Here is a 23522-nt window from a genome sequence, read left to right on the forward strand (position 1 = left end):
TTATATACTTCCTTCGCTCGCGCTGTCTGACCCGTTCTAGATGATCGCGTCCGTTGTATCGTCCGCTTTGACCTACTTATGTATGTGCAGCCTCCCCTCTGCTGTGCCGTTACCGTGTGTCAATATACGATCTTGTGCCAGATTGATTCAACCCTGGTTTGCCAAGTCCAGTGAGCGAATATACGCTGTGCTCCCGTCCTACAGAATGATCTAGGAACACAAGGTCTATTTTAAGGATATTGACTGCTTCAGTTTTGGTTCCACGGGAGGCTTTAGCACACTACCCTGTATGATCTAGCCCTCTATTCTGCTGAATGCATAAGCCCTAACGATCTGTGAAGGAATGATTTACACGCAGCAGCCGCATTTAGTGCGCTGAAGGTGGCCCAATCGCGAGTATTCAACTTGCAGCCCCCAGAATATAGAGTATGAAGCTTTCACTACCCAATGAGAGCGAACGGCAAGACACGGATGGATTTTGCTTCGACAGCCTTTTCTCGAATCGGGCGTAGAACGCGCGAGGGGGGCGAGGCCAGGCATTCACTCGATACTACATCCGAACACGTTTGCTCAATACCAATACCACGTTGAAAAGCTACGGTGAAAATTTTTTAAAAAGGGTTGATGATGAATACGATAATGTCGAAAACAACCCTGCGGGCCGGGACAATCACTAAGTCAATATCAGGTCGTTGTTGACAGACTGAAGAACGCCACTCGCCATAGAGTTATTGTGTCGATGCGTATGTTTTATGAGGTATGTAAGTACTTCTTGCACCCTGCATTAGCTCACATTTGCATGACTAAGACATAGCCTTGACAACGAGGTATGGCGCAATTACAATCGAGCCGTAGCAGCTTGATTGTCTAAATTCCTGTCCAGTGGGTATACAAGTAACGTACGTACAAATTGACATTTACACGCCGCCGAGCACTCAGTTCTAATGCCCGCCCCTCCCTTTGCTGATCGGAATTTCCACCGGCGCTTCAACAGTACGCGTGAAGTAGTGCCACGCAAATAAAATGATCACCGTCAACAAGAGGAGCACGAACGCAATCGGAGCATGGTACGAGAACCAATACAGTTCAGCGAGGTGTTCAAGATAGCGCATCATAACCTTGCCGGTCAGCTTGCTTTCGCCAATGGAACGCAAACCAAACGTAAAGGGAACTTCTGCAATAGCAGTCGATTGAATATGCGCCTTCACAAGGAGGTCGAGTGCAATCTTGAAACCATGTGGGTTGAGATTACGCGCTTTGAGGAACTAAATGCGTGTTTACACTGGACATGCAGTGCGAGAAAGGGAAAATACGCACAGACTCTTTCCGGATGCCAAAGAATCCAGACATAGGGTCACTCGCTGACGTTAGCGGTAGTGCGAGCATCCGTGCACCGTTTGAGATCACACGACGGTATAGTGGCCAGCCCTCGTCCGAGCCGGCGCCGCCTCCATATCGCGTACCGAGCACGAATTGTTTTGTTGGGGAGAGCGTAGCAAGCATCTGAGGGACATATTCTGGTGGATGCTGCAAACTTAGCGTCAGTATAGTCGAGACTGGGAGTGTCAGGGGACATACGGACCTGTAAGTCTGCGTCCATGCACAGCATGTTGTCTCCTTGGGCCTCCTGGAAGCCACGGACAACAGCGCTGCTGAGCCCGCGCTCGGTCGTGCGAATGATGATGCGAACATTATAGCCCTCCTGTTGGAGAGACTGCACGACCTGCTCCGAGCCGTCGCGCGAGTTGTCGTCCACGATAATAACCTCCACCAAGTATGCGGGGACAGGAGAGTCGATGCGACTTAATGCAGCGAAGATACGGGTTACGAGCGGGCGCAAATTGCCTGCTTCCTTGTATGCCGGAACGACAATTGTGTAGTCGATTATGCCGGACATTGTATGGACCGGTTAGTAGTGGTAACGAGCGTCAAGTATGAGGGGAAAAGACAAAGGCAAAGTCGAGAGATGTCGTATATGAATGAGCAAGAGCAACCTGTTGCGTGTCCGAATCCCTGCTGTCCTTGTCAAAGTCACGTTGACTTCTGATAAGTGGAACATCAGGGCGCCAGATACTCTGCGAGTAATTTAGTCGCCGCAGCGAGTCCGACGTGAACAGTAGAGATCGCAATATATTACACAAAATGCCAATAAAAATACGTCCATCCTAATCAATCATGATGCCTATGAATCCGACTTTGCTCCGCACTGGTTCAAGCCGGCCCCGCAGAATTGTGCAACTAAGACCCACATTAAGACCTACGAAGGGAATATTAATACAAGCGTCGGAGGCGAGATATTGTCAGCATCAGAACGCACGTACCAACGCCACGACGAAGCTGAGTCCTACAACCCGCTTGTTCTTCCACCACATACTTCGCCTTACTGTCCGTGCACCACGCCGGAAAGCCGTGGCCTGGCTTGCCATGTTGTCCGTCTTATCTACGAGAAGCTCGATGCGCTCGCCGCGCGAGAGGATCTGTTCCACGTTCTGGACCATGATGTCCTTTACTTGTGCGAGTTCTGATTGCGCACGGGTGAGCTCATCAGCAGGTGGCGCAGTGTTATATGTTTGCATTAGCTGTGCAATAGTAGGCCCGAACGATCCTTGGAGGGCATAACTGGGCGAGGAAGAGAACGAATCGGAGGAGGCAGAGGGGAGGGACGTGAATCGTTGCTGGAGCTCGGCAAGGAACGTGAAGGGCATTCGTCTGTAAATCCAATGAGAAATTAGATGGGCAAAAATATGACAAGGAAACGTACCGTCCGGCCGAATCGTCAGCCATTACGAGGTAGGTAACCCCCCCCTCAGACACATAATGAAACAGGTATTGCTCCCAGACATACGTGAGCTTACTGTTATTCGGGGGAATTTTGGATAGAATGGTTTGTGTTGCTTCAAGATGGGATGGATTCAGTATCAGAAAGAGACATCAACTTGTACTGCCAGGCCCATACCTTGCGAGAAATCTCGCTGTCCGCTCTTATGCTCGGCTAGCACTGTCGACCCACGGGCCACCAACGCATGAATCTGGAGGTTTGTGAGTATGATGAAATTCGGAGGATAGACAGTCACTTACCAATGACATTGTAGAGGCGGGATGCGATGACTGCGGGCAAATTGTCTGGTAGGAAGTGGTATCAACAGCAGGGTAATTCTCGCTGGTATCAGGCATGGGAGCTGCGGGCGCATCACGACGTTGTCACCTGTCACGCACTGGAATCGTAACGCGTGACGCCTAAGACTTCTACGTGGAGCCTCTCGGCCCCTTGGGCCTTGGACACGCTCACGCCAGCACATTGCGACTTATTCACAACCCCTGCCATGGTATGTAACCAGAAATGTTCTTGTTCGCACTTTGTTGTATAACACCCGTTGTATTACGCTCGTTCTTGCAACTAGTCCGACTCAGATTCTACGCGTGCAAACGGTGCAGGCCGCCCATCCAGCGCGAACGGCGTTGCAAAGCCTCCTGGTGCCTTAAGGTGCGCGCGGCCGACTTTCAGGAGCCCGTTTGTTCTTAATCATTACGCCTGTGTATGTTCCGTGACCGTTAAACAGGCGACGGGCGGTGAACTCACAAGTCTCGCGGCCCAATTCTACACGGGCAGCAGGCGCAGGAGGGTCTTCGAACACCATGCTCAAGCTTTACACAGACGACTCGCCGGGGCTTCGAGTGTACGTCTACTTGTCGCATATATTTTTACGAGCACACAGCTAATTAGATATTTGTGAATCCAGAGACCCCTTCATTGTCCTCGTCCTCTCCCTATCCTTCATCGCCTCTATCTTCTTCCTACACATATCCGCGAAGATCATCCGAGCCTTCACAAAATAATGCTGTACATTCGCGCCACACCTACTACTTTCGCTCCGGGGACGAGTCGATGCAGTGCCAAATTGGCACGGGCAGGTATGGTTTTTCGCTGGATGTTGGATTGGCTCAGAGTCATGCGTGGGACATCGGGCATGGACAGTCGATGTATCAAAAATATACCATACTGCTCGTCCGTGCGTGGAGCTGTCATATTTTACATGCGTCACTCATTCATCCGAGCTGGCGATTGCCCGTCTGCGACTCTGCCTGCTTGACATTATCCAAGATGACCCAGAGCGCCACCATGGTTTCATATGTGCGCCACCGTGTTATTACCATAACACATAACATCACTCGCTGCAAAGTGAGATGAACTCTGTCCCTTTGTTGTCGCGAAGCTCCAAGGCAGTAAGTTGCAGATCCGGCTTTCGAAACTTGATTTCCCTTGCTTTCTTCAAGGTCTTCTTCACCCACCTCCCCTTCAAGTTCAAGCAAGTCCAACAGTATCCAGACATCTGCTGAAGTCGTTGAGTCAGATCCAATGTATGTTTTGAGAACGCTCGCAGCTACTGTATGCACGGTCATACCTGTCGATGACTATCCATCTAGTACATACGTTTTTTTAATTTTTCTCAGACATTATTCTGCGTGCGGTGAAGCTTACTCATATTTCCTACCCTAAAAACATACTTGATCATACCATCAACCTTTGCTTTTTTGTGGGAGTGCCAGTGACCAATACACGACCGCCCAATTCTCTCTCCATCCTGTTGCCTAAGCTCAATTCTTCCTCATCGTCCTCTGAGTCAAAGTCCTGCGCGCCTTGCGAGCTGCTTCTCAACATTAGAACATCTGGCGAACTAGCCAATGTCCAATCCTCATCGTCTCCGTCTCCTTCCATCCCTGCCGATAAGTCGCACATTGGTAGCGGAGGTAATGTCAAATCAAATTGCGATGTCTCGGCCTCCTTTGATTGACTCGTCCTCGGCTTGGATTTCACCGGAGTCGCCGCGACGAGTGTCACGCCCTGAATGCTCTCCTTGGCCTTCGCTCGTGTGGACACATCATCAACGGCGAGAGCAGGTTTTCTCCTTTGGGTAGTTTTCGCCCGCGCAGCTGCAGCCGCCCGTTCGCGCTGCCTTGCCTGAGCTTTGCCCTTAAACGCGGTTGTCATGCTCACTTCTCGCGTGAGCAGCGGTTTCCGCAGACTTCCAGGCCCTATGCTCGCAGAGCGAGCGCGCTCTTCCTCCAGAGACATGGAGAGCGAGCGTGAGCGTTGAAGATCTTGCGGCCGAGATTGCTTCGTCCCTTTTTTAGAATTTTGGCTACGAGCAGTCTTGTCGGAGGACATGAAATCAAGACGGGATGCGGACCGTGACGATGTAGCCGATTTGAGCCGTTTGCTTTTATGGCGAGGTGACGACGGGGAAGAGGAAGATAACACCAAGTCTGTGTCGTCTGAAAACGATGAATCGAGAGATACCTTGGACCGCAGAAGAGCACATTGTTCTGGGAGCTTGTCCTTAAACCTGAGCACAAGTGTTCATCAACGAATCAAACTACAAATCGCTAACGGTGAGCACACACAATCGCTCAACCACATCTTCGCAGAATATTTGCATCCAATCTCGCTCGTTTGACGCCTTTTGCTTTCCTTTGTCTTGCTGACTATATGTGGACCTATCTCGCTGGGCCGGTTCTGCGTCCAATTTTGCTACTAGCTGCCACACCGATAATCTGTCCATGAGCCGCTCAATACGTTCCTCCAAAGGTAGCTCTGGTGGGGGAGGGGTCGGTTCGCGCTTCTTGCGCTTGCGGTTCTTCAAAGGAGATAGATGTGCGGGCAATTCGAGCGTGGAGGATGGTGAAATCTCCCGATTTGAAGAGCTAGGAAGAGATAATAATAGCAGATGCAAGATGATCTGGATCTGCACCCTGCGCGGATGTCATTAGACATGAGGGTTCGTTGAGGATGTATACTTATACTCACTCCCGCTGCTCCATCCCTGACAACCAGCGGTTCTTCCATCTCTCTTCTAAGTCAAATTGACTCTCATTGGAATGTGCTTCATCCTCGTCCAGCATCTCATTCTTATACGCGAACCACATCATATTTTCCTGGAGGTTCCCCCCCTCTGCATCGTCGTCAATAATTTGGTTAATACGGACGTGGTACTTCTCCGCTGCATCTCGTGGCGCAAGCAAAAGTGGACGGAGTGCGTCATGAAGCGGATGTGATGGGTAGAATGTTGGATTAGAAATCGTTTGAATCCATGTAGTGACGCGCAGGAGGGCTGGAACCAGAAGTCGCAACGGTGCAACGGACTGGTATGAGTTCAATTTCAGAAAAAAATGCACTCCGCTATTGACAATATCAACAAGAATCGGAAACATGCTGTGAGCACCGATATATCAAATCCCCTGGCAAGTTCGAACTTCCTGAGGAGGCCCTCGTTCTTGCAAAGACATTGACAAGGGCCATTAATATTTCGAGGCGATAAACCAAGTCATGTAGTATAGAAGTGCGTGTAAGGATCAGAGCAAACTCGAGAACGCACCTTGGGCAGCCACAAAAACTGAAGGTAGGTCCGCATGACATAATCTTTTGGCGTCTCGGATGAGTTCAAAGAATTGAGAGGATGGTCCTTGTTGATGCTCCGTTCCTGCGCAGCCGTCCATTTCACTGGTGATTCCAGGGGCAAGCTTGTTAAGTGAGGGTCGGCAGTGGACTTCGAGCTACACGCGGAGGACATGTCGTTGTTCATGGCTAAACTCGTCCCAGATGCAAATTTCTGCAGCAGAAGTACACTATAAAAATGGTAAAGATTCAGCAGCGGTGAATAGTCTGTGAAAGCAAGAATGGCTGTTCGTGAAATTGAGAGAGACTTTGAAGTTGAGGTGGCCGCGACAGACGCGTGTGGCGTGATTGTGACCAGACGTGTCTGTCACGCGTTTAATTCTATTTCGCGATATACCCCAGTGATACGAAGTGATCACTCGACTCGAGGCTGCCGTCTTCAAGACTATTCGCTCACGCAACCATGTGTCAAGTATGCCTGTCAACCTAGTCCTCATTGTTTGGTCCTCATCGAGAGACTTACCTCGCTCGCTTGTGAGGAGGTCCAGACTCAGCTTGGATAGCACATGATCTTCTCTGTCCTCCCCACCATGCTTCCAAATGCGTTTCACTAAGTCGCAAATCTTGTCTAGAACTCTCTGAAATAATGTTATCGACAATTAAAAGCATACTGAATTGGGCCGACGGCAAATAACCATCGACATTAATCCAAAATTAACGGCCAATGGTACCGGACTAGACTTGGGTATGTCGATGAGACAGAGCTGTATGTATCATTGAACTCTGTTTCTAAGAGCGCCTCCACGAGTTCAAGGCGGGGGCAAACACTGCCACTTTACTTTAGCATCTGGTCGTCAGGCCGAGATCGTAAATACTGCTATCGTAAAGTACAAAATCTCATCGAACATGCTGTTTCCTACGTATAAGAAGTAATTAGAACGAATATTCGTCCTGGCTGACAGTCGGCGCCATGTAGATCCGGGTCTACCGAAGTTGATGTGATAGGAAAGTGGGAAGTAGGAAGATGGATCTGATGGTAGTGAATAATCACACTAGGGCATCGCTGAAGATGATGCACCATTGAGAGGATGTGCACTTTGGAGGCTGTCGAGAAAAGCGGCTGCATTCCTGCAGTGCATCTTGATGTGACGCGTCGCCAGGTCTTTCCGGCCGCGTGCGCTCCAACCGCAGGCGCGACACCTCCAAATTAGGGTAGAATTTCCATGGGTATAGGCCAGATGTCGCTAGAGATTTTGCTTTTTCAATGACTCGGTACATACATTGCCCTCAGGATCTATTCGCCCGCATACAACGTAGTCTTCCGAAGCGTACTCTTGAAAATGTTCCTCTGCTAAGTGGGTATACACGTTCACACGTAGCGTGCTCAGCCGTTCAGTACACCCGGCCACCCCGCAGGTAAAGAAAGAAGGAGGACAGCCGTCTTCAAGGAGACACGCATCAACCTCTTCGCGAGTCAAAAGTTTTCATGTGGATCTAACGCCTCGTTGTATTGGACACTGTTGCGCGATCCTGCTTTGTACACTTCTGAGGACGCGCAGACTCAGATATCGCGTCGTCTTCGTCCCTACCACGTTTCCTCATATGAGAAGTGGACCCGATTGATTCATCAAGCTGCAAACTTTGGCCAGGACCTTGCGAGTGTATGTTCTTGGCAGCCAAAAAACGCGCCGAACCGGGATGGTTGACCGTTGACGCTGTTTCAATATCGCTAAGAATAGTATCAGACCAGACTTGTGTGGGTTGGCGAGACTGAGCCGCCAGACCTGTGGGTATATTGCCTGGCGATTCCAGCAGGCACGCTGAGTATAATAAGGTTGTAGGATGTGGACGTTGGGCTGATAGTGACGGCGCGGTGTGAGGGTCTAAATTGGAGTATTCATGACATAGTTGATGAGAAGGTCGAGATGGTAGAAGAGATAGCGCCAATAATTCCTCCAAGTCTAAAAACAGTTCATCCATGGACAACTCTTGCCTATTTTTGCTGCAGTTGACTGCAATACTGAAAAGTGTCTCCTCGATACTTTCTTGTTGGTATTTGGGTATGCTTTGACCAAGAGCACTTGAAACGGAAAAGTAAGAACATCGTCAAGTATCGAGGTCAGCCATCACGCACTAATAGTTGTTGCTAAACGACATCGCGTGAGTGGAGCTGAGGATTAGAAAAGTACGTTTGAGGGAGTACGAGGGGATAATACGAGCAAGTCCGTGTCCGAAAGTGGGGAAATGTAAGGTTGATTAGAAAAAGGAAGGAGCGGCTGTCGAGCATCTTATGTACCCATGTGGCAAGGCCACAAGCGTAGCCAATGTGAGCGATACGCACGCGTCACGGATTTGAACTTCGCATACGCGTCGCGTGATGGTGTCACCTTCCTACCTGTGGCCAGACGTTCGCACCGTTGCTTCTTTTGTCTTGCAACGTCGCGCTGAGCGAGACCGGAAAGCATAGCCCTTGGTGAGCAACATGGCGAGTCCATGTAATGACAAGAGATGTATCTGCACTCACCTGCTGTAATATTTATGTTTGACAATGGGGGCAAAAACGGATAAGATTCATACATACCAATGCTAGTAAGTGCAATGACACAAAAGCGCCCTTCCTATGCTTAGGACAGATATATTCGTTTACAGCCGATGGGAGCTAACCTGTATCTGGTGAAAGTTGCACTGCGAGAAGGAGTAAGTCGCATTGAGGTAAGCGCATATCTCACTTACGGAGATAAAATAATTCGTCGATCTCGGCGTATGTCATTACTGTCCATGTATGTGCGTGCAAAATTCACTCACCGCTCGGAAGGAAGCGCGTAAAGATTCGTAGGTTATCTTTTCTTCTCCAAGAGAAAAATGTCTTGCTTTAAGCCCATCATCAGCCTAGTAGCAAAGATGCGACCAGTATTTGTCGTGGAGATAGCTGTTACTGAAATTCGATTTGTTCTCTTGTATGAGTGTATCCAATGTTTTCGAGATTGTGGCCCCAGCAGTCATGCCGTTTCGTCGACGCACAAATCTGTGAATGAAGGACGGCTCTCGACGATAAAGGAAAGTATGAGTACGACACACGTATCTCCTTTCTACGCTGCAATATCAATCCCACAGTACAACAATACGAATAGATGAACATACGAAGTGTTGCCTGTAAAACTAGCATCTAATTATTGCGGTCCTAGTGAAGTCCCGCTTGTCGCATTGAGTAGAAGTCCGATGCGACCTGGAATGAATGTTTTTGATTATGCCAAGTCTATCAGTTCATTCTAATATGCTCACAGATTGGAACTATACCTGTTCGTTGAACCCGAGGTCGGGGCCGGATCGGCGTGCGCCGGCGAAAAAGCACGAGGCTTACACGTGGCTAGCATCGAGAGATCGGCGGTCCGACATCATTTGGGGATGACGCGTTCTATGACATTCATCCACCGCCAGCACAGACCGCTCAGCGCTTATCCTCGGAGCTTTGTCAAATTGGGGGAATATTCAATCCCGCGAGATATTGGCTTGCGGTTATGCAACATCAGTATGTCCGTCTTGCCACCTCCTGTCCAAAATATTTACCTATACTCGAAATTGTCTAAAAATGATTACCACAGATTCTCAGACACTAGCCCGAACCACATGGCTCGAATTCCGTCAATGCGCGATGTCAATACGTGAATCTTGCGCATGTGTGCATTGGCTCGACAAGATCAAAGTGTCCGCGGCAACTTACTCTACACTGACAGAATGTCCTACACCAGCTACACGTCCATGTTATCTTTAGGTAAGCTTGTCCTTGGCTTTTACACCCTCTGCGCCGGCTATCTCACTATGTTAGCTCTGCGCATGGGGCCGTTTGACACGCGACGGTGAACTCGTTGCCGGCTACGACACATCAATTCGACTAGTAATTTGATTAGCACAAGTGCGCGGTACGTCCCATTGCAGGATGCTTGGCTTTGCACGTGCTGATGCAAAGCCCATATTAAATACGTGTATGCATATTCCCCAGGCCTTGAACAACCTACCCCTTGTCCCATCTGCGGCCGTTGTTCATTGCCACTTTGAGCTCCATCCATCTCAGCATCGTATCAAGACTATTTTGGCACAGTGTTCACGGCGTTTACTTTGTATAATCGCAGCGCTATGGCCAGCTTCAGCAATCAGGACTGTTACTTACGAGACGAAAAACTGTCCTCTGATCCACATGTTGAACATGACGCCATCACTGAAGACTGTAAAGGTGAGTCCAACTCGCCAAAGTGACGATTATTTGAGTTTACATCGAAGGCTAGGTGGAGATAATGTACCTACGGTCGCTCAGAAGTCAGGACTGAGCCAAATAGCACAGCAAGTACACCTTCCTGCCAAGCGTCACGTACGCCTCCCTGTTGAAGTGTGGGAGAAAGTGATTGATATTCTTGCCTGCGAGTTTCCATCTTACTGCGACCTATGGAAATACGGGGTTGTGTGCCGCGATTGGTATCCAAGATGTCAGTTTCATGTCCGCCGAAGTGTCCCTATCGGCACGAAGCAACACGTTTACCGCTTGACCAAGTCGATGAAAGTGATGCGGCAGCGCACTAGTCCCATGAAACACGTAACATTCTTGGGACTCAATATCACCCCCCTTGGGCCTTTTGCAGCATCCATGGCGCACAAATTGCCGGAGATAGAGGAGCTTACTTTGAGGGGCTCTACGTGGATTTCTGGACCCCTCCATGAAAACACATTCATGTATATTCATGTTACATTCCGTCAAATCACTCGTCTCGTTCTCGATTCGATCACACTGCCGAATCTCACCACGCTTGGAAGACTAATATACTCCCTTCCCTCTCTCTCCAGTCTCAGCTGTTGCAGACTCTACCTCCGCACTCGAAAATTCGTGTCGGGAACTGTCTATCCCCGGCCTGATTTTGGTCTGAAGCTCCTCGCTCTCAGCCATATCGGCGCTGATATCCTCGAATTCTTCTACACCATACTGCTCGCCTCTAAAGTTGAGCAGCTCGCGCTAGACAATCTTGTAGGGAGCGGCTCGAATCTCTGTGCCGTTTTGGAGAAACTCATGGGTATGGCGCAAGCATCGCTTACCCATTTTACGTTTTCTTACTTCAATGGTATCCTGAGTTGGGAAGGTGAGTCTTCGTCTGCCTTTCGCAGATAGTCATCGCCGGATTGACTCTGGTTGCCTTGAAGAGCATCCTCTGAATCTCGCGGTTGCGTCTAAAATGCGGGTAATAACGCTTATGCTTGGTTCCGACGAGTTTGCAAAGTCGTCCGGCTGGATAGCCGAGTTTCTGTCCAGAGCTTTCCCATCGACTCTCCACGAGGTCAAGATCATCATCTGGAGATATTTGCCTTCTGGGGCAGAGACAGAAGCACTGCTTAAAGCGCTCAATTCCGAAGAAAATGACTACGCGCGAGTTGATCAGGTCCTTTCAGAGGCAAGATATCCTGCTATCAAGAGTGTGATCTTTGAGCTCGATATGCGTGCCAAGCCGTCCGTGGAAACGGTGTCATCGGATGCGTGGTCAGAATTCATCTCGACTAGATTTCCAAAGCTGCAAACTCAAGGAGTCATCGAGTAAGTCTATCGCTCTTGTGGAGTCAGCATCTATTAACGTCCATTCTCTTCATCCAGAACACTTGTGCGCTTGGAGATAACCTAGCTGTAGCCCAGCCTGCTTGAAGTTCTGCGATGCATAAACTAATGTGCGTAAAAGACGATTAATAATTGATTGACATATGACGGGCTGTCACGGCATCAGTACGTACTTGTGCTCGACAAAAACGAATTTTCGAATAATCTAGCAGCGTTTCGGCGCACATTTCTGCACATTTCTACATGAAGTCAGCGGTAGGCTACTAGTAAGTATGTGATTCGATATGTACCAATAATCATAGTACCGTAGGGTAAGTCAGACTGCAACGTTTCGTAACAGTATGCCTGAATCGCGCAAGTACAGATCACAAGCCCTTCGGCTAAGTTAGATGGGTCGTTGACGTTGCGCCGGCGCTCATTTCCAAATGGAGGCAAAACTTGGCGACGTGGAGCACCAATGTTCAGTGATGTCTTTCAGCTTTGTTTCGTGTACATGATATTTTGCTCTCCTGTTGAGCAGCTCTTGTGACAAACATTGTCGCTTACCATCTTAAAGTTGAATCTTGCATCGGCTGCTGCTGTGATTTGATTATGGCAATGGAACTATCCACAATGGGAGAACCAGCAGCTTGATACGGCCATAGGGCGAGATTCTCAATAAATTATATGGACCTGTGGCGAACGTTGTTGAGCATATGATGGAGTGAGCATGATGGAAATGAGGCCATGTGAGTATGCGCACTCGGTACCTTGACCTGCTCTCTAAGCCCAACGCTTGTCTTGAGGGAATCCTCTTCGCTTCAAGTCTCAGAGCGGTCATCTTCCAGGCTTCGTACTCGCCTTGCGACTTGCAGCATGTATAATGCCCTCAGTATCATGACACATTTGTCCTTTAGGGCTGGTGTGAACGAGCCGTATAAATGGACAGATACACCTCGTCGTGTTGTGCCAATCGCCCGCTCCCCTCTGCACAGTATGCTGTCACAAACCCTTCACTCGATGGGCTACCTGGCGCTGCTTCTCTCCGCCAGTCTTCTTCGTCCAATCTTGGGCGTTCGAGCTCAAGCCCAGGACCAGTATGGACAAGGACAGCATGTCTTGCAACCTGCCCAGAAGGAGTTTGCGTCCCAGACCCTGGAGGATACCAAGATCAGATATGTCCTTGATTCTGGGGTCTGCGAAACCACACCTGGCGTCAGTCAGATGTCCGGCTACGTGGATATCGGAGCAAACATGTCCATGGTAAGAGCATATACCAGCTCGTTCACTGGCGGAGCTCGATCTCAAGGCTGACTTGAGCTAGTGGTTTTGGTTCTTCGAGTCGCGAAATCAGCCCGAAACTGCTCCTTTTACTCTGTGGTATGCTTGCGCATAATTGTTATTGTGTCCTATCATTTACCGTATCCTGGGCATCTCATTCGAAATTCCATTCGAATTCCAGGCTCAATGGAGGCCCAGGATGCTCATCCATGATTGCACTCTTACAAGGTAGCAAAATCGATGGAATCACCAGTAGCTATTAGCTGAACAGTAACTTCCAGAGAACGGACCATGCTTCGTCAACCCAGACAACTCTACTACGTATATCAACCCATACAGGTGAGGAAATTGCCAATTTTTGATTACGTTCCAACTCACCTGACCTCTGTGCCAGTTGGAATAATATCAGCAACAGTACGGAGACAGCTGCCGAAACCTAGTCCCCACTATTTCTGATCAGAAACACACAGTGATCTACATTGACCAACCCATTGGCAGTGGATTCTCGTATGGCACGATCGACGTGAACAGCACGTTCTCGGCAGCACCTGAGATCTGGAAGGCGTTCCAAATACTGTTCGAGAGTGACGAGTTCGAGAAATACCAAAGCCGGGAGTACGTGAATTGCGGGCGACATCTCGTCCTATACTCAAACAGCTTTATGTAGGTTCATTTTCGCGACGGAGAGCTATGGGGGTCACTACGGCCCAGGTTTCGTCACCTACTTCGACGAGCAGAATGCCAAAATTACGAACGGCACGATCGAGGGGGAGTTGATCAACATTAGCGCGCTCATGATCAACAAGTGAGTGGATATCTTCGTCCATTTATTCTTCTACAAAGCTGATTCGTTCCAGCGGTTGGTTTGATCCCCTGATTCAGAACAAAGCATATGTAGACTTTGCCAAGTATGCACCCGGCTATGGACAGCTGCAGAATGACACGGTCATCGAACAAGTGACCAGGGCATTCTATGAGCCAGAGGGCTGTCAAGCGCAGCTAATCGACTGCTCCAAAGCGGGTAACTCGTCAGAGAGCAACACGATATGCAAGGACGCGGATGACTATTGCGTAAGCGTATCGGCTCTTGGTGCCAGTAAGGAAGACTAAGCGGTGTTGCAGCTGGACAAGGTGCTCACACCCTCACTTGGTGATCGCAACGAATACGACCTACGACAGAAAGCACCCGGCTACTTCCCGCCGTCATACTACGAACGCTTCCTGCAGGATCCGGTCGTAATGAAGCGGATCGGCGCTGAGGTAAGGGAGATGCGACTACACTATATTTGTAGGCTGATGTTTTGCGGGTAGGTGGAATATCAACAGTGCTCCGACGTGGTCGAGGCCGAGTTCGGAAAAACGGGCGATGACGCGCGTTCCCTTTTGCCCGAGCTATCAGTCCTAGCAAATTCGGGACTCAAACTGCTGATTTGGGTACGTGTCCAGTCCAATTTCATTCTGCCCTGGAGACTGAACATACTGCTGTCTCTTGTAGGCAGGGGATGCAGACATCAAGTGCGTCTTCTGATTCTTACTCTGATGTATAGAAATTCATTCCTCTCAGCTGCAACTGGATAGGCTGCCATGCCTCCGTTCTTGCAATGGACTGGTACGGCAATGAAACCCTACACAACACCCCCTTCGTCGAAATGATGATCCACGGGAGGACCATCGGCGCCATTCAGAACGTGGACAATTTTACTTTCGCGTAAGTTTTGTGGTGAACCGCCACTGGAACGTTAAACTTACTGTACCGTGTAGACGAATTTACGAAGCTGGACACGAAGTGGTACGCATCTTGAGCTTGTCTAATACGGCCAGGTGGTTGTAGTTGACAGCGTGTACAGCCAGCATTCCAACCCGAGGCATCCCTTGAGATTTTCTCGCAGGTGATTAAGATGGAACCACTTCATTCCGTTCCTTAAGCGCAACTTCACCGTCACATCGAAAATCCTGCAGGAACATCTACCTGGATCGACTCCTGTAGAGTTCGAGACACTTGAAATGGTTTGTAAAATAAAAGTTTAATGCATCTTTCGGTTCGAAAGCAATGACCAGCATGCGAACGCTGTGACAGATCGACAGCGAACAGAAAGTGGTTTATTCAGTATCTGCGCAGATTGGTTTGCATTGGTCTGGATGTAGGGATCCCCTTCACAAATAAGCTGTTAATCGACCTTAGCCGGTAGCGGCACCCGCCTACTCTCTTCCTCGTTCCCGGCACTGAATTATACTTTCAGCACTCCTCTGAGTCTTTGACTGAGTTTGGATTTCAGCTTTTAGCGCCACTCGAAGTACGATGTCTCTGCATATTCGATTATTCGAAAGCTGCTCATCCTGTCGTATCATCTAGTCCTAGGCTCAAGACCGCAACTTTTTGCTCATGCGGGCTGCATTCCAAAGCGCGTGGCGTGCAATCCTGGAGATACTCTGGAGACGACGGTCAAATGATCGCTCTCAAATACCAAGGCCGAGACCTTGCAACTTCGTGTGCTGCTTCCCCGCGGCCACAGAATGTCAGGCCCCCTAGTTGAGATCTTCGTGATCTAGCTTTCGAGGATAATCAAGCTGATTTCACGTATCAACTGCAATCAAGACATACGTCACGATGTCCATACCCTCCCCGGAATGATTTATCAGTGGCTACTAGTACTGCTCCACGGAGGAAATGCAGTTCTGCCATCATTTCATAAATGGTTTATTTCATGCTCTAAGTAGGCTCTATCACCTGTCAGTATCTGCATGATTTATCAATGAATGATTCGTTTCGGTATTAGTCCCTCCGTGGGCCCACTATATACGCAGCGCCTGTGCGTCTATTGAATGCTCCCGCGGATGAACCCCTTAACAAATCCCCTATCTTACATCGCGGTAGGTAGATGCGAATTTTGATGTGGCTCGGAGGAATATCTTCAATGGTAATGTACCCGGCTGAGATGTGGAAAGCTTCTTGCGTGTCGGGACGGCAGGCTGACTCACATCATCTGGACTCGATGGTATTTGCAGGCGGACAGTAAGATATAAAAGCAGGGCGAAGGATACTCGGTCTGGCATCAGCATCGACCTTCGGCATAAAGATATTTGCAACAATGGTCTACACGACTGAAGACTTCAACCGCGACCTTGCCAAGATGACCGAACTAGCTCGCGGCGACAAGCCCACTGACATTTTCTTATGGGTACAATGGTGAATATCTTGCGAGAATGATATTGCGTTATCAGCTCTGATTATGACCCTATAGGGAAATGGCTAGGACACACAGGGCACTCGTGGTATTTTGGCTTCAGGTTCGGAAGGTCAGTTGTGGATCTCGCTTTCGTCTGTGCACTTGCTAATCTCGTCACCGACAGCAATTTTCCACATCTGCACCTGTTGACGACGCGGAAAACTTCCTCGGCTTCGCGAAGCAATGGGTACGATCCGTAAGTCCATCTCAAAGTATCTCGAACCGCTCCCTGACAAAGGCACCAGGTCGAGCTGCACCATCAGCTCGAAGAAGAGGTGCAATTCCCCGCACTTAATCCCCCCGTAGACACTGGGAAAAGCCATGACGAGCATGTTGAACTCATGCAACCGCTGCAGGCGTACAAATCATATCTCGAGAGCGTCTCCAGCGGCAGCGAGTCGTGGTCGGCATATAAAGCAGACGAGCTCACGCAAGCGTTCATCCCTATCATGATGCGCCACTTTGTTGAGGAGCTGTACATCCTCGACCCCGATGCGCTCAGGAAGTTCATACCGAAGGAGACCTTGGAGGGGATGCGGCAGGATGTTGCGGAGACAGCAAAGGTCCGCCTCGACCCGGCGAGGGACGTACCGCCGCTGGTCACGCATAACGACGATGCGCTGGACTGGCCGCCCGTGCCGTGGAAGATCACCGAGGATTTCAAGATCCCCCTGGAGCTCTATCAGCCGCACAAGGGGTGAGTCTAGAATCAAAGGCTTGCGATCTGTCCGATACTTATAGGGGTTCCAGGTGGTGGAAGTACTCGAGTCACCCGCTCGAGCTGTAGGAGCCCAGCATGTAATAAGGATGCTTGTATTGCCTAGACTTACCGAATGTGAATATCACCTTGGGGAGTGCAGATGTTGTGTCGTGAAATGTAACAAACTGCCAGTGTCTTGCAGATTACATAAGCCCAAGCGCTCTAGGAGCAAGGCTTCTCCGACAATCTGCGTACTTCTGGTGCTACCGCCGTCAGGATGGTCTAGTTTTCCATGAGCAGAGCAGAGTATAATCGCATCCGCTTCGCTCGTCTAAGTCTGCATACGTGTATGACTGGGACTCTAACTGCAGTTCTCTACCTTGCCGGTTTTAACTTCTTGAGTCTTGATTCTGTCTCAGTCGTGAGTGTATCAAGTCATACCTGGCTCAGCGCCACCTCCAGTGGACAAGGTCAAGGCAAGGCAACCGCTAGAGTCGGACGAGAAGAGGGATAACGCCACTAATGATCCCCTACCCCGAAGTTAAGACCTCAGACAAAGGTAAGAGCAGTAGCCAATACGTTCCATGATGTTTCTTTTGTCCGATCTGCCGCACAGCACAAATGCCCGTCCCCAGACCACCGCTCCTATTCCCGCACCACGCTGCCCGCTCGACGAGGGACGAGAGTCCAACCTTTCTCGCGGCCCTTCTCGCGGCTGGGTGCCTTGACATCATCTCGGACACAGACGACCCTGCCGCGGCAGACGCATACGGCCTCACCGTTGACGGTGACGCGCGTATTCAGCGCGGGCTGATGTTCTGGCTGCCCTCTGCAGGGCCCCGTGCATATTACAATTGATGGGTCAGTTGCGAGACATGCAGCGCTGATTACCGCTCTCCCTGATACTGAAGCCGCGGAGGTGGAGTGGGTGGTGGGTTACGGGGACGATCGTGCACGTTTGTATGTCGAAGCGCAACACCCGGTAGGGCCGGGCGGTAAGGAACAGTATCAAAGTCAGTGAAACTTCAAAGAAAGTATGGATATGTCGGACGAGAGGGAACAAGTGTTGATTGCAAGCAGGTCAAGGGGATCTTACATGGAATCGATATTGTATTATGGGTGTAGCCTATGAAAGACCCATGACACATGCCAGGAAATTATTCATAATGGTAGATTGAACCACCATCAGAAGAGACCACCAAATGAGTAAATAAAAACTGCATTGATGAACAATAGGCGACCACATAGCCGTACACAGGCAGTTGCGCTCGCCAAACCTCTGACTACATTCCGAGGGATGATCCCATACAATAACATCTCGTCGACATGGACAAGCCCATCCTCTTCGATTCCTCTAGGAGTTATGTATCTAGTCTGCAGCTAGCTCGAGCTTGATCTTTGCAATGGCCGCGGCGGGGTTGAGACCCTTAGGACAGGTGCGCGCGCAGTTGAAGATGGTGTGGCAACGATATAGACTCATCTCATTCTGCAATTTCTCCTTACGCTGCGCAGAGTAGGTATCCTGATGTCCCCAGTACGTCAGCACGAGCCATGCGCGCAACAGTTAAGTTCTACACTTACGCGAGAGTCGGCCATCCATCGATACGCGGCCATGAGTGTTGCCGGGCCGAGGTACTCGTCTTGGTTCCACCAATAGCTCGGGCACGAAGTTGAGCAACAGGCGCACAGAATACACTCATACATTCTGTCCGTCACAGCCCGGTCATGATAGGTAACCGCGGGAGCAGTGAAAATACTCACCCGTCGAGTTTCCGCCTATCCTCCGGGGACTGTAGGTGCTCACTGTCAACTGGGGGGTTGTCGTTCTTGAGGTAGGGCTCGATCGACTTGTATTGCTTGTAGAAGAGCGTCAGGTCGGGAACGAGGTCTTTGACGATGTACACTGTCAAAGAATTGGCGGATGTGAGCATATACCCCTGTGTCGACCGTACCAGCACGCACTGTGGGGAAGGGGGTAGATTTTGCTGTCCTTGCTCGTGTCCCTCTCGATCCTGCACAAGCACGCTAAGGTGTTCTGCCCATTGATGTTCATGGCGCAGGAGCCACAAATGCCCTCGCGGCATGAACGGCGGAAGGTGAGAGTGGGATCCATCTCATTCTTGATTTTAATTAGGGCATCAAGGACCTATGCAGGGCAGACTGAACAACTGGGCCTAGGGTGGGAGATAGAACGGAAACTACGACTGACCATAGGACCGCACTGGTTCAAGTCGACGGTGTAGGTCTGCAGCGTTGGCTTAGCTGCAGGCTCATCTGGGTTCTGCAATTGTGCACATTGGATCGGCCCTCTTTGAACAAACGTGCTGAATCCAAATGGTTGATTATACATACCCAACGATATATCTTGAACTCCTTGTTCAGTACTGGCTTCTCGGTCGGAACGGCCTGGTTCCGAGCGGATGATGATGCGAATGTCCTAAAGGATGACCTGAGGAGGTTTGGCCGCAGCACGGTCGAGCGCACGACGAAGGACTGCATGGCTGGATGAGAGGCGGACTGAAGTAAGGAGGTTGGCGAGTTCAAGGTCGTCACTCAGAGCCTTAGCGCCGTCCGGACATGGTCGGCCGTTACCGTCGGGCTCCGTGTCAATCCGAGACTGTATCCTCTTATGGAAGGTCATTCTCACTGTCGACTCGCCTCCAAGGCTCTAAGTCCTTAAGTTACACTACAGTGGCCCGCCCCAGCGCCACCCACTCACATATTCGCAGCACCATCAACGCTTCACACATCATCAAGGTTTGACCATCACATCATTATTCATTGGCCTACTCCGAATATTCATGATGTTTGTACAAATAAAAGCGACAATGAAATCTCGACACAAAGCTCCGTCCCCCTCGTACTTGCTACTTTCCAGCCAGATGTCGCCGCTACTCTACACATTGTCACTCCTGCCACCGTACGCATGGTCTGGCGCAGTGAATGGATATGGCTTCGCACCATCTTGCGACCAGCCACCCTGGTCGTACGCGCTCTTCATGATGGGGGTGGCTTGCGCGTCGTACGTGGTGCGCATGTTACTAGTACCAGGGTAGGGATTGATGTTGCTTGCATCCCGGGTGCCGTAGTCAGCTCGCTCAAGCTCATCCTCTTCGGCAAGCTGACCGGCGTAATCAAACACGATAGCGCACCCCGCTGCTGCATCGTTAGCATCTGCTCCAAACACTCGTCGAGTAAGAGTAACTCACCAATCTGGAAGAGCCAGACCAGCACGAGGATGACCACAAGAATGATACGAATTATGTCAAAGCCCTTCTGGCAGACCCACTCAACAGCCTTATCGGCTTCTTGTGTAGCATTGAGGTCGCACTCGGTCCTGTCAGTGTGGAAGAGCCGCCAGCACATGAAAATGCCGATGCCGATGGTTACAACAGTGTTTGTGGCCAAGCTGACTCCGTAACCTTTAACGAAAGCGCGGATAGCTCCAATGGATCCGATGAGACTGGACACAACAGGTAAGTTTTAAAATGCGATGTAGTTCTGCCCACAACATACCCCATTACAGAGAACAGGAGCATGAACGTGTATGATAGGGCGAAAGCAACGAGACCGATGACCTCATCTTTATCAAGCTGTGTTTGCTTCGTCACTGTAAACGGAATGAGCAGCTACCCTCAAAGAGAGTACAGCAAGAGATGCTCACCATAGCGATGGAATTCCAACCATCCCAACACACAGAATGCGGTGCTATACGCTACACCGATAAGCGCAGAGCAGAAGACGCCAAATCTGACCGGCAGACAGCAGCAAAATTTACGAGTGCGGACGGTGCTCATCGTAAGTGTGTCGTGAGGGTAAATTAGATAACGAGAGTCGTGAGTGCGCAAAAACACAAGAAATAATCGTTAGACTGCAGGGAATGCAGCAAAAAACACAGAGAGACCGAACGAACGGGAGACGGTGAAGTGATGGTCGAAAGGGAGGCGCAGCCTAGGGGATCACTTCGAAACGCCGAGGTTATATACCTCGGCGGCTGCGCTGTTGACGCCGTTTCAGGCTGGATTGATCTCTTGATGCCGGTCGGAGTGCAGGCTGTGTGCCGGCAACAGCTCTCCTCTACATCATCATCGCATCGTTCTTGCTGTGAACGAGGGTGCTCGGAGCACCGTGGCGCGCGCGAGGTTCTGCGCTCTTTATAGCGGGCGGAGAAGCTTGGGCTTGCAATCTGCGCAGACACTTGTCCCAGCGACCATCATGGATCCTGATAGGTAGGCGCGTGGCGATGCCTTTCGACGGATTTGACGGGACGCTGTGTACAAGCGGGGGAAACGGATTCGGTTTCAGCCCCTTGCGCATACGAGCACACATACTGACTCGCATTGCTCTAGACAGAACGAGGGCCATTTACATGACACCAGTGGTCGGGCGCTGAATAGACGGCCGGCTGTTTGAAGAAAGATCGTGGATCCAATGTGAATAGTGGACACTCTGAGACAATCGATCTACCAAGACTTCTAGCCTTCTACATCGAGCTAGCGCTATGTAGCGGAACATCTGGTTATTCTGGAGAGGGGAGACCCCCACAGTACGAAGGAGACCAGCGATCGTACTGCCGTAAGCTTCACGAATGAAGCATGCGTTCCACGCACGGTGCCATCGCCAAGCGTGGCAGGTGTGTCCGACAGGCTACAGCTGCCAGCAGGCCTACGTGCCGGAACGCTTGCCGATCGTCGGTTGGGCATCGCGTGCTGTCAACTTGCGTGTCCTGTCCTAAGTAATCAACGATGACCGCTTCGCAGAGCAATTGGATCGTAGCCTCTCGGGCAGGAAGCTGACTGCCCTTCGGAAAGTCACCTTTATCTATTCGTGATGTTCGCTTTTCTAGCGAATGGGCGTCATATCCAACGTATGCTGGTGGCGGGTGCACCCAGCTCTTGTCAAGGCTTCCGGCCCTCTATGCCAGTGGTCGCCTTCTGTAAGTTGCTGCGCTCGTCGTCAATAGCGACTAACGATTTTTACAGCGACTATTGTTACCTCACATTTGAGTGTCCCTAACCTTCGGTTTGAGAAATCGCAACTAGTTTGTCACATGCTTGATTTTTACTTATACCATCGCACTCAGACCCTCGTTTCGTTCCCAACCTCGCTCCAAAACAAACATCTTTGGATGTAAATGTCCTCCTGCTCCTTCATGCGTGACTTTGTAGAGTTTGGTCCGCCCTCCTGGTTGACAAGACGCTGGTGACTGGACGCAGAGAGCCATAGTGGCGACGATGCGAGCGGTTTGAACGCGTTTGAATCGAAGGCGCGTGCGAAGCTTGTCCAGTATCCGATGGTCTCTGTCGCAAGCACCTGTTCGGACGAGTTGAAGGGCGCGAAAACAGCTGTAGGCGCGGTGTGGTTGGGGCCGGAGCTGCAACACACGCATCATGAAATGGCCGGGAAGTCTGTAACGGAGCACCTACTTCGTGCCTAGAATACGTAGCTCCGAATCAGCCAAAGAACGACCGCGGCGTACCTTGGAAGAGGAAGAACAACTCGGACGTGTGCATCACGCCCTCCCATGGGTTCGCGGCGAGCTGCACGGGGTCTGGCGTATTGAACCGGTAATTATACACGTTCTCATACCCTTCTGACAGCAGCTTTTGCCCAATGAACCAATCCCTGTGGGCGACACGCATCAATATCGCAGCCAGACAACCCAACTCTAAACGCACATGCAGGTAAATACCGTGTCTCCGAATGCAGTTATTGCCCTTTCCCACTGGACGAGAAATCGTTTTCTGGGTAAAGCTCTATCATTCGGTCAATCGTTGCGTTCGACTGACCAAGATCGCCTTCAGTGACGAGCCGCTGAAGGAAGGGCAGAGCAACGTACAAAATACAAGTATCGCTTCATGAGCACCTCCACGAACCCCTCCGTCGTGTTCACAAAGTTCGCGGGGTTCCCAACAAAGATTGAACCATCATCGGTAAGGTGCCCGCCGATAAATGGCATTTTGTGAAACGCGCCACGTGTTATAAGGCGTGAAGGTAGGTCAGTAAGGAATTGGCCGTCGATAGGAGCAGTTCGAGGGTCGGTCGTTGATCGCGGTGACCAGAGTGGAGAGCGGTGCGGCACGCATGCAGGACATGACAGCACTACTGTCGTTTGTGGCCGACGTGCAGCCGACAGTCGCAGTAGCATTGGCGAAGCAGAACTATGAGTGCATGAGAGGAACTGAAAAAGATGCAGATAGGGTAGAAATTTACCTCGTATTGCTCCAGGAGGGGGAGTGGATCCATCCCGATACTATCCGCAATGTTGCGGAATATGAATATAGATTAATCCAAAAGTTTTCTATCGTACGTACCGCAGCTTGAAATGGAAGCTCACCCTCGCCACCA

The 23522-nt window shown here is 50.3% G+C and overlaps 9 protein-coding genes across 9 annotated transcripts; 3 read left to right on the top strand and 6 right to left on the bottom strand.

Moving 5' to 3' along the window:
• Positions 1-941: 941 nt before the first annotated feature.
• Positions 942-1897, bottom strand: FIBRA_01527 (uncharacterized protein; the record flags this gene model as incomplete). The annotated part of the gene is made up of 3 exons (XM_012323402.1): positions 942-1265; positions 1318-1527; positions 1583-1897. 3 exons carry the CDS (start codon positions 1895-1897, stop codon positions 942-944), a joined length of 849 nt encoding a protein of 282 aa, XP_012178792.1.
• Positions 1898-2182: 285 nt separating this feature from the next.
• On the bottom strand, positions 2183-3174 carry FIBRA_01528 (uncharacterized protein; the record flags this gene model as incomplete). The annotated part of the gene is made up of 5 exons (XM_012323403.1): positions 2183-2257; positions 2322-2709; positions 2762-2894; positions 2957-3029; positions 3079-3174. 5 exons carry the CDS (start codon positions 3172-3174, stop codon positions 2183-2185), a joined length of 765 nt encoding a protein of 254 aa, XP_012178793.1.
• A 1336-nt stretch (positions 3175-4510) lies between these two features.
• On the bottom strand, positions 4511-6581 carry FIBRA_01529 (uncharacterized protein; the record flags this gene model as incomplete). Its single annotated transcript, XM_012323404.1, has 4 exons — positions 4511-5345; positions 5404-5751; positions 5807-6141; positions 6375-6581. 4 exons carry the CDS (start codon positions 6579-6581, stop codon positions 4511-4513), a joined length of 1725 nt encoding a protein of 574 aa, XP_012178794.1.
• A 3947-nt stretch (positions 6582-10528) lies between these two features.
• FIBRA_01530 (uncharacterized protein) lies at positions 10529-15172 on the top strand (the record flags this gene model as incomplete). Its single annotated transcript, XM_012323405.1, has 17 exons — positions 10529-10625; positions 10678-11520; positions 11582-11969; positions 12884-13229; positions 13291-13346; positions 13429-13475; positions 13529-13586; positions 13642-13661; positions 13718-13862; positions 13915-14052; positions 14105-14318; positions 14370-14507; positions 14559-14681; positions 14743-14762; positions 14812-14955; positions 15009-15036; positions 15095-15172. 17 exons carry the CDS (start codon positions 10529-10531, stop codon positions 15170-15172), a joined length of 2883 nt encoding a protein of 960 aa, XP_012178795.1.
• Positions 15173-16336: 1164 nt separating this feature from the next.
• Positions 16337-17261, top strand: FIBRA_01531 (uncharacterized protein; the record flags this gene model as incomplete). Its single annotated transcript, XM_012323406.1, has 5 exons — positions 16337-16434; positions 16490-16544; positions 16599-16670; positions 16720-17171; positions 17225-17261. The coding sequence occupies 5 exons, from the start codon at positions 16337-16339 to the stop codon at positions 17259-17261; spliced, it is 714 nt and encodes a 237-aa protein (XP_012178796.1).
• A 435-nt stretch (positions 17262-17696) lies between these two features.
• FIBRA_01532 (uncharacterized protein) lies at positions 17697-18032 on the top strand (the record flags this gene model as incomplete). The annotated part of the gene is made up of 2 exons (XM_012323407.1): positions 17697-17733; positions 17791-18032. 2 exons carry the CDS (start codon positions 17697-17699, stop codon positions 18030-18032), a joined length of 279 nt encoding a protein of 92 aa, XP_012178797.1.
• A 511-nt stretch (positions 18033-18543) lies between these two features.
• Positions 18544-19673, bottom strand: FIBRA_01533 (uncharacterized protein; the record flags this gene model as incomplete). The annotated part of the gene is made up of 6 exons (XM_012323408.1): positions 18544-18696; positions 18756-18831; positions 18936-19077; positions 19137-19320; positions 19384-19455; positions 19527-19673. The coding sequence occupies 6 exons, from the start codon at positions 19671-19673 to the stop codon at positions 18544-18546; spliced, it is 774 nt and encodes a 257-aa protein (XP_012178798.1).
• Positions 19674-20070: 397 nt separating this feature from the next.
• FIBRA_01534 (uncharacterized protein) lies at positions 20071-20971 on the bottom strand (the record flags this gene model as incomplete). The annotated part of the gene is made up of 4 exons (XM_012323409.1): positions 20071-20330; positions 20384-20637; positions 20691-20784; positions 20839-20971. The coding sequence occupies 4 exons, from the start codon at positions 20969-20971 to the stop codon at positions 20071-20073; spliced, it is 741 nt and encodes a 246-aa protein (XP_012178799.1).
• A 1282-nt stretch (positions 20972-22253) lies between these two features.
• On the bottom strand, positions 22254-23133 carry FIBRA_01535 (uncharacterized protein; the record flags this gene model as incomplete). Its single annotated transcript, XM_012323410.1, has 6 exons — positions 22254-22548; positions 22601-22607; positions 22654-22799; positions 22853-22899; positions 22964-22988; positions 23051-23133. The coding sequence occupies 6 exons, from the start codon at positions 23131-23133 to the stop codon at positions 22254-22256; spliced, it is 603 nt and encodes a 200-aa protein (XP_012178800.1).
• Positions 23134-23522: the final 389 nt, after the last annotated feature.

The sequence above is a fragment of the Fibroporia radiculosa genome (genome assembly GCF_000313525.1).
Source record: "Fibroporia radiculosa TFFH 294 genomic supercontigs, scaffold685, whole genome shotgun sequence".
NCBI lineage: Eukaryota > Fungi > Basidiomycota > Agaricomycetes > Polyporales > Fibroporiaceae > Fibroporia > Fibroporia radiculosa.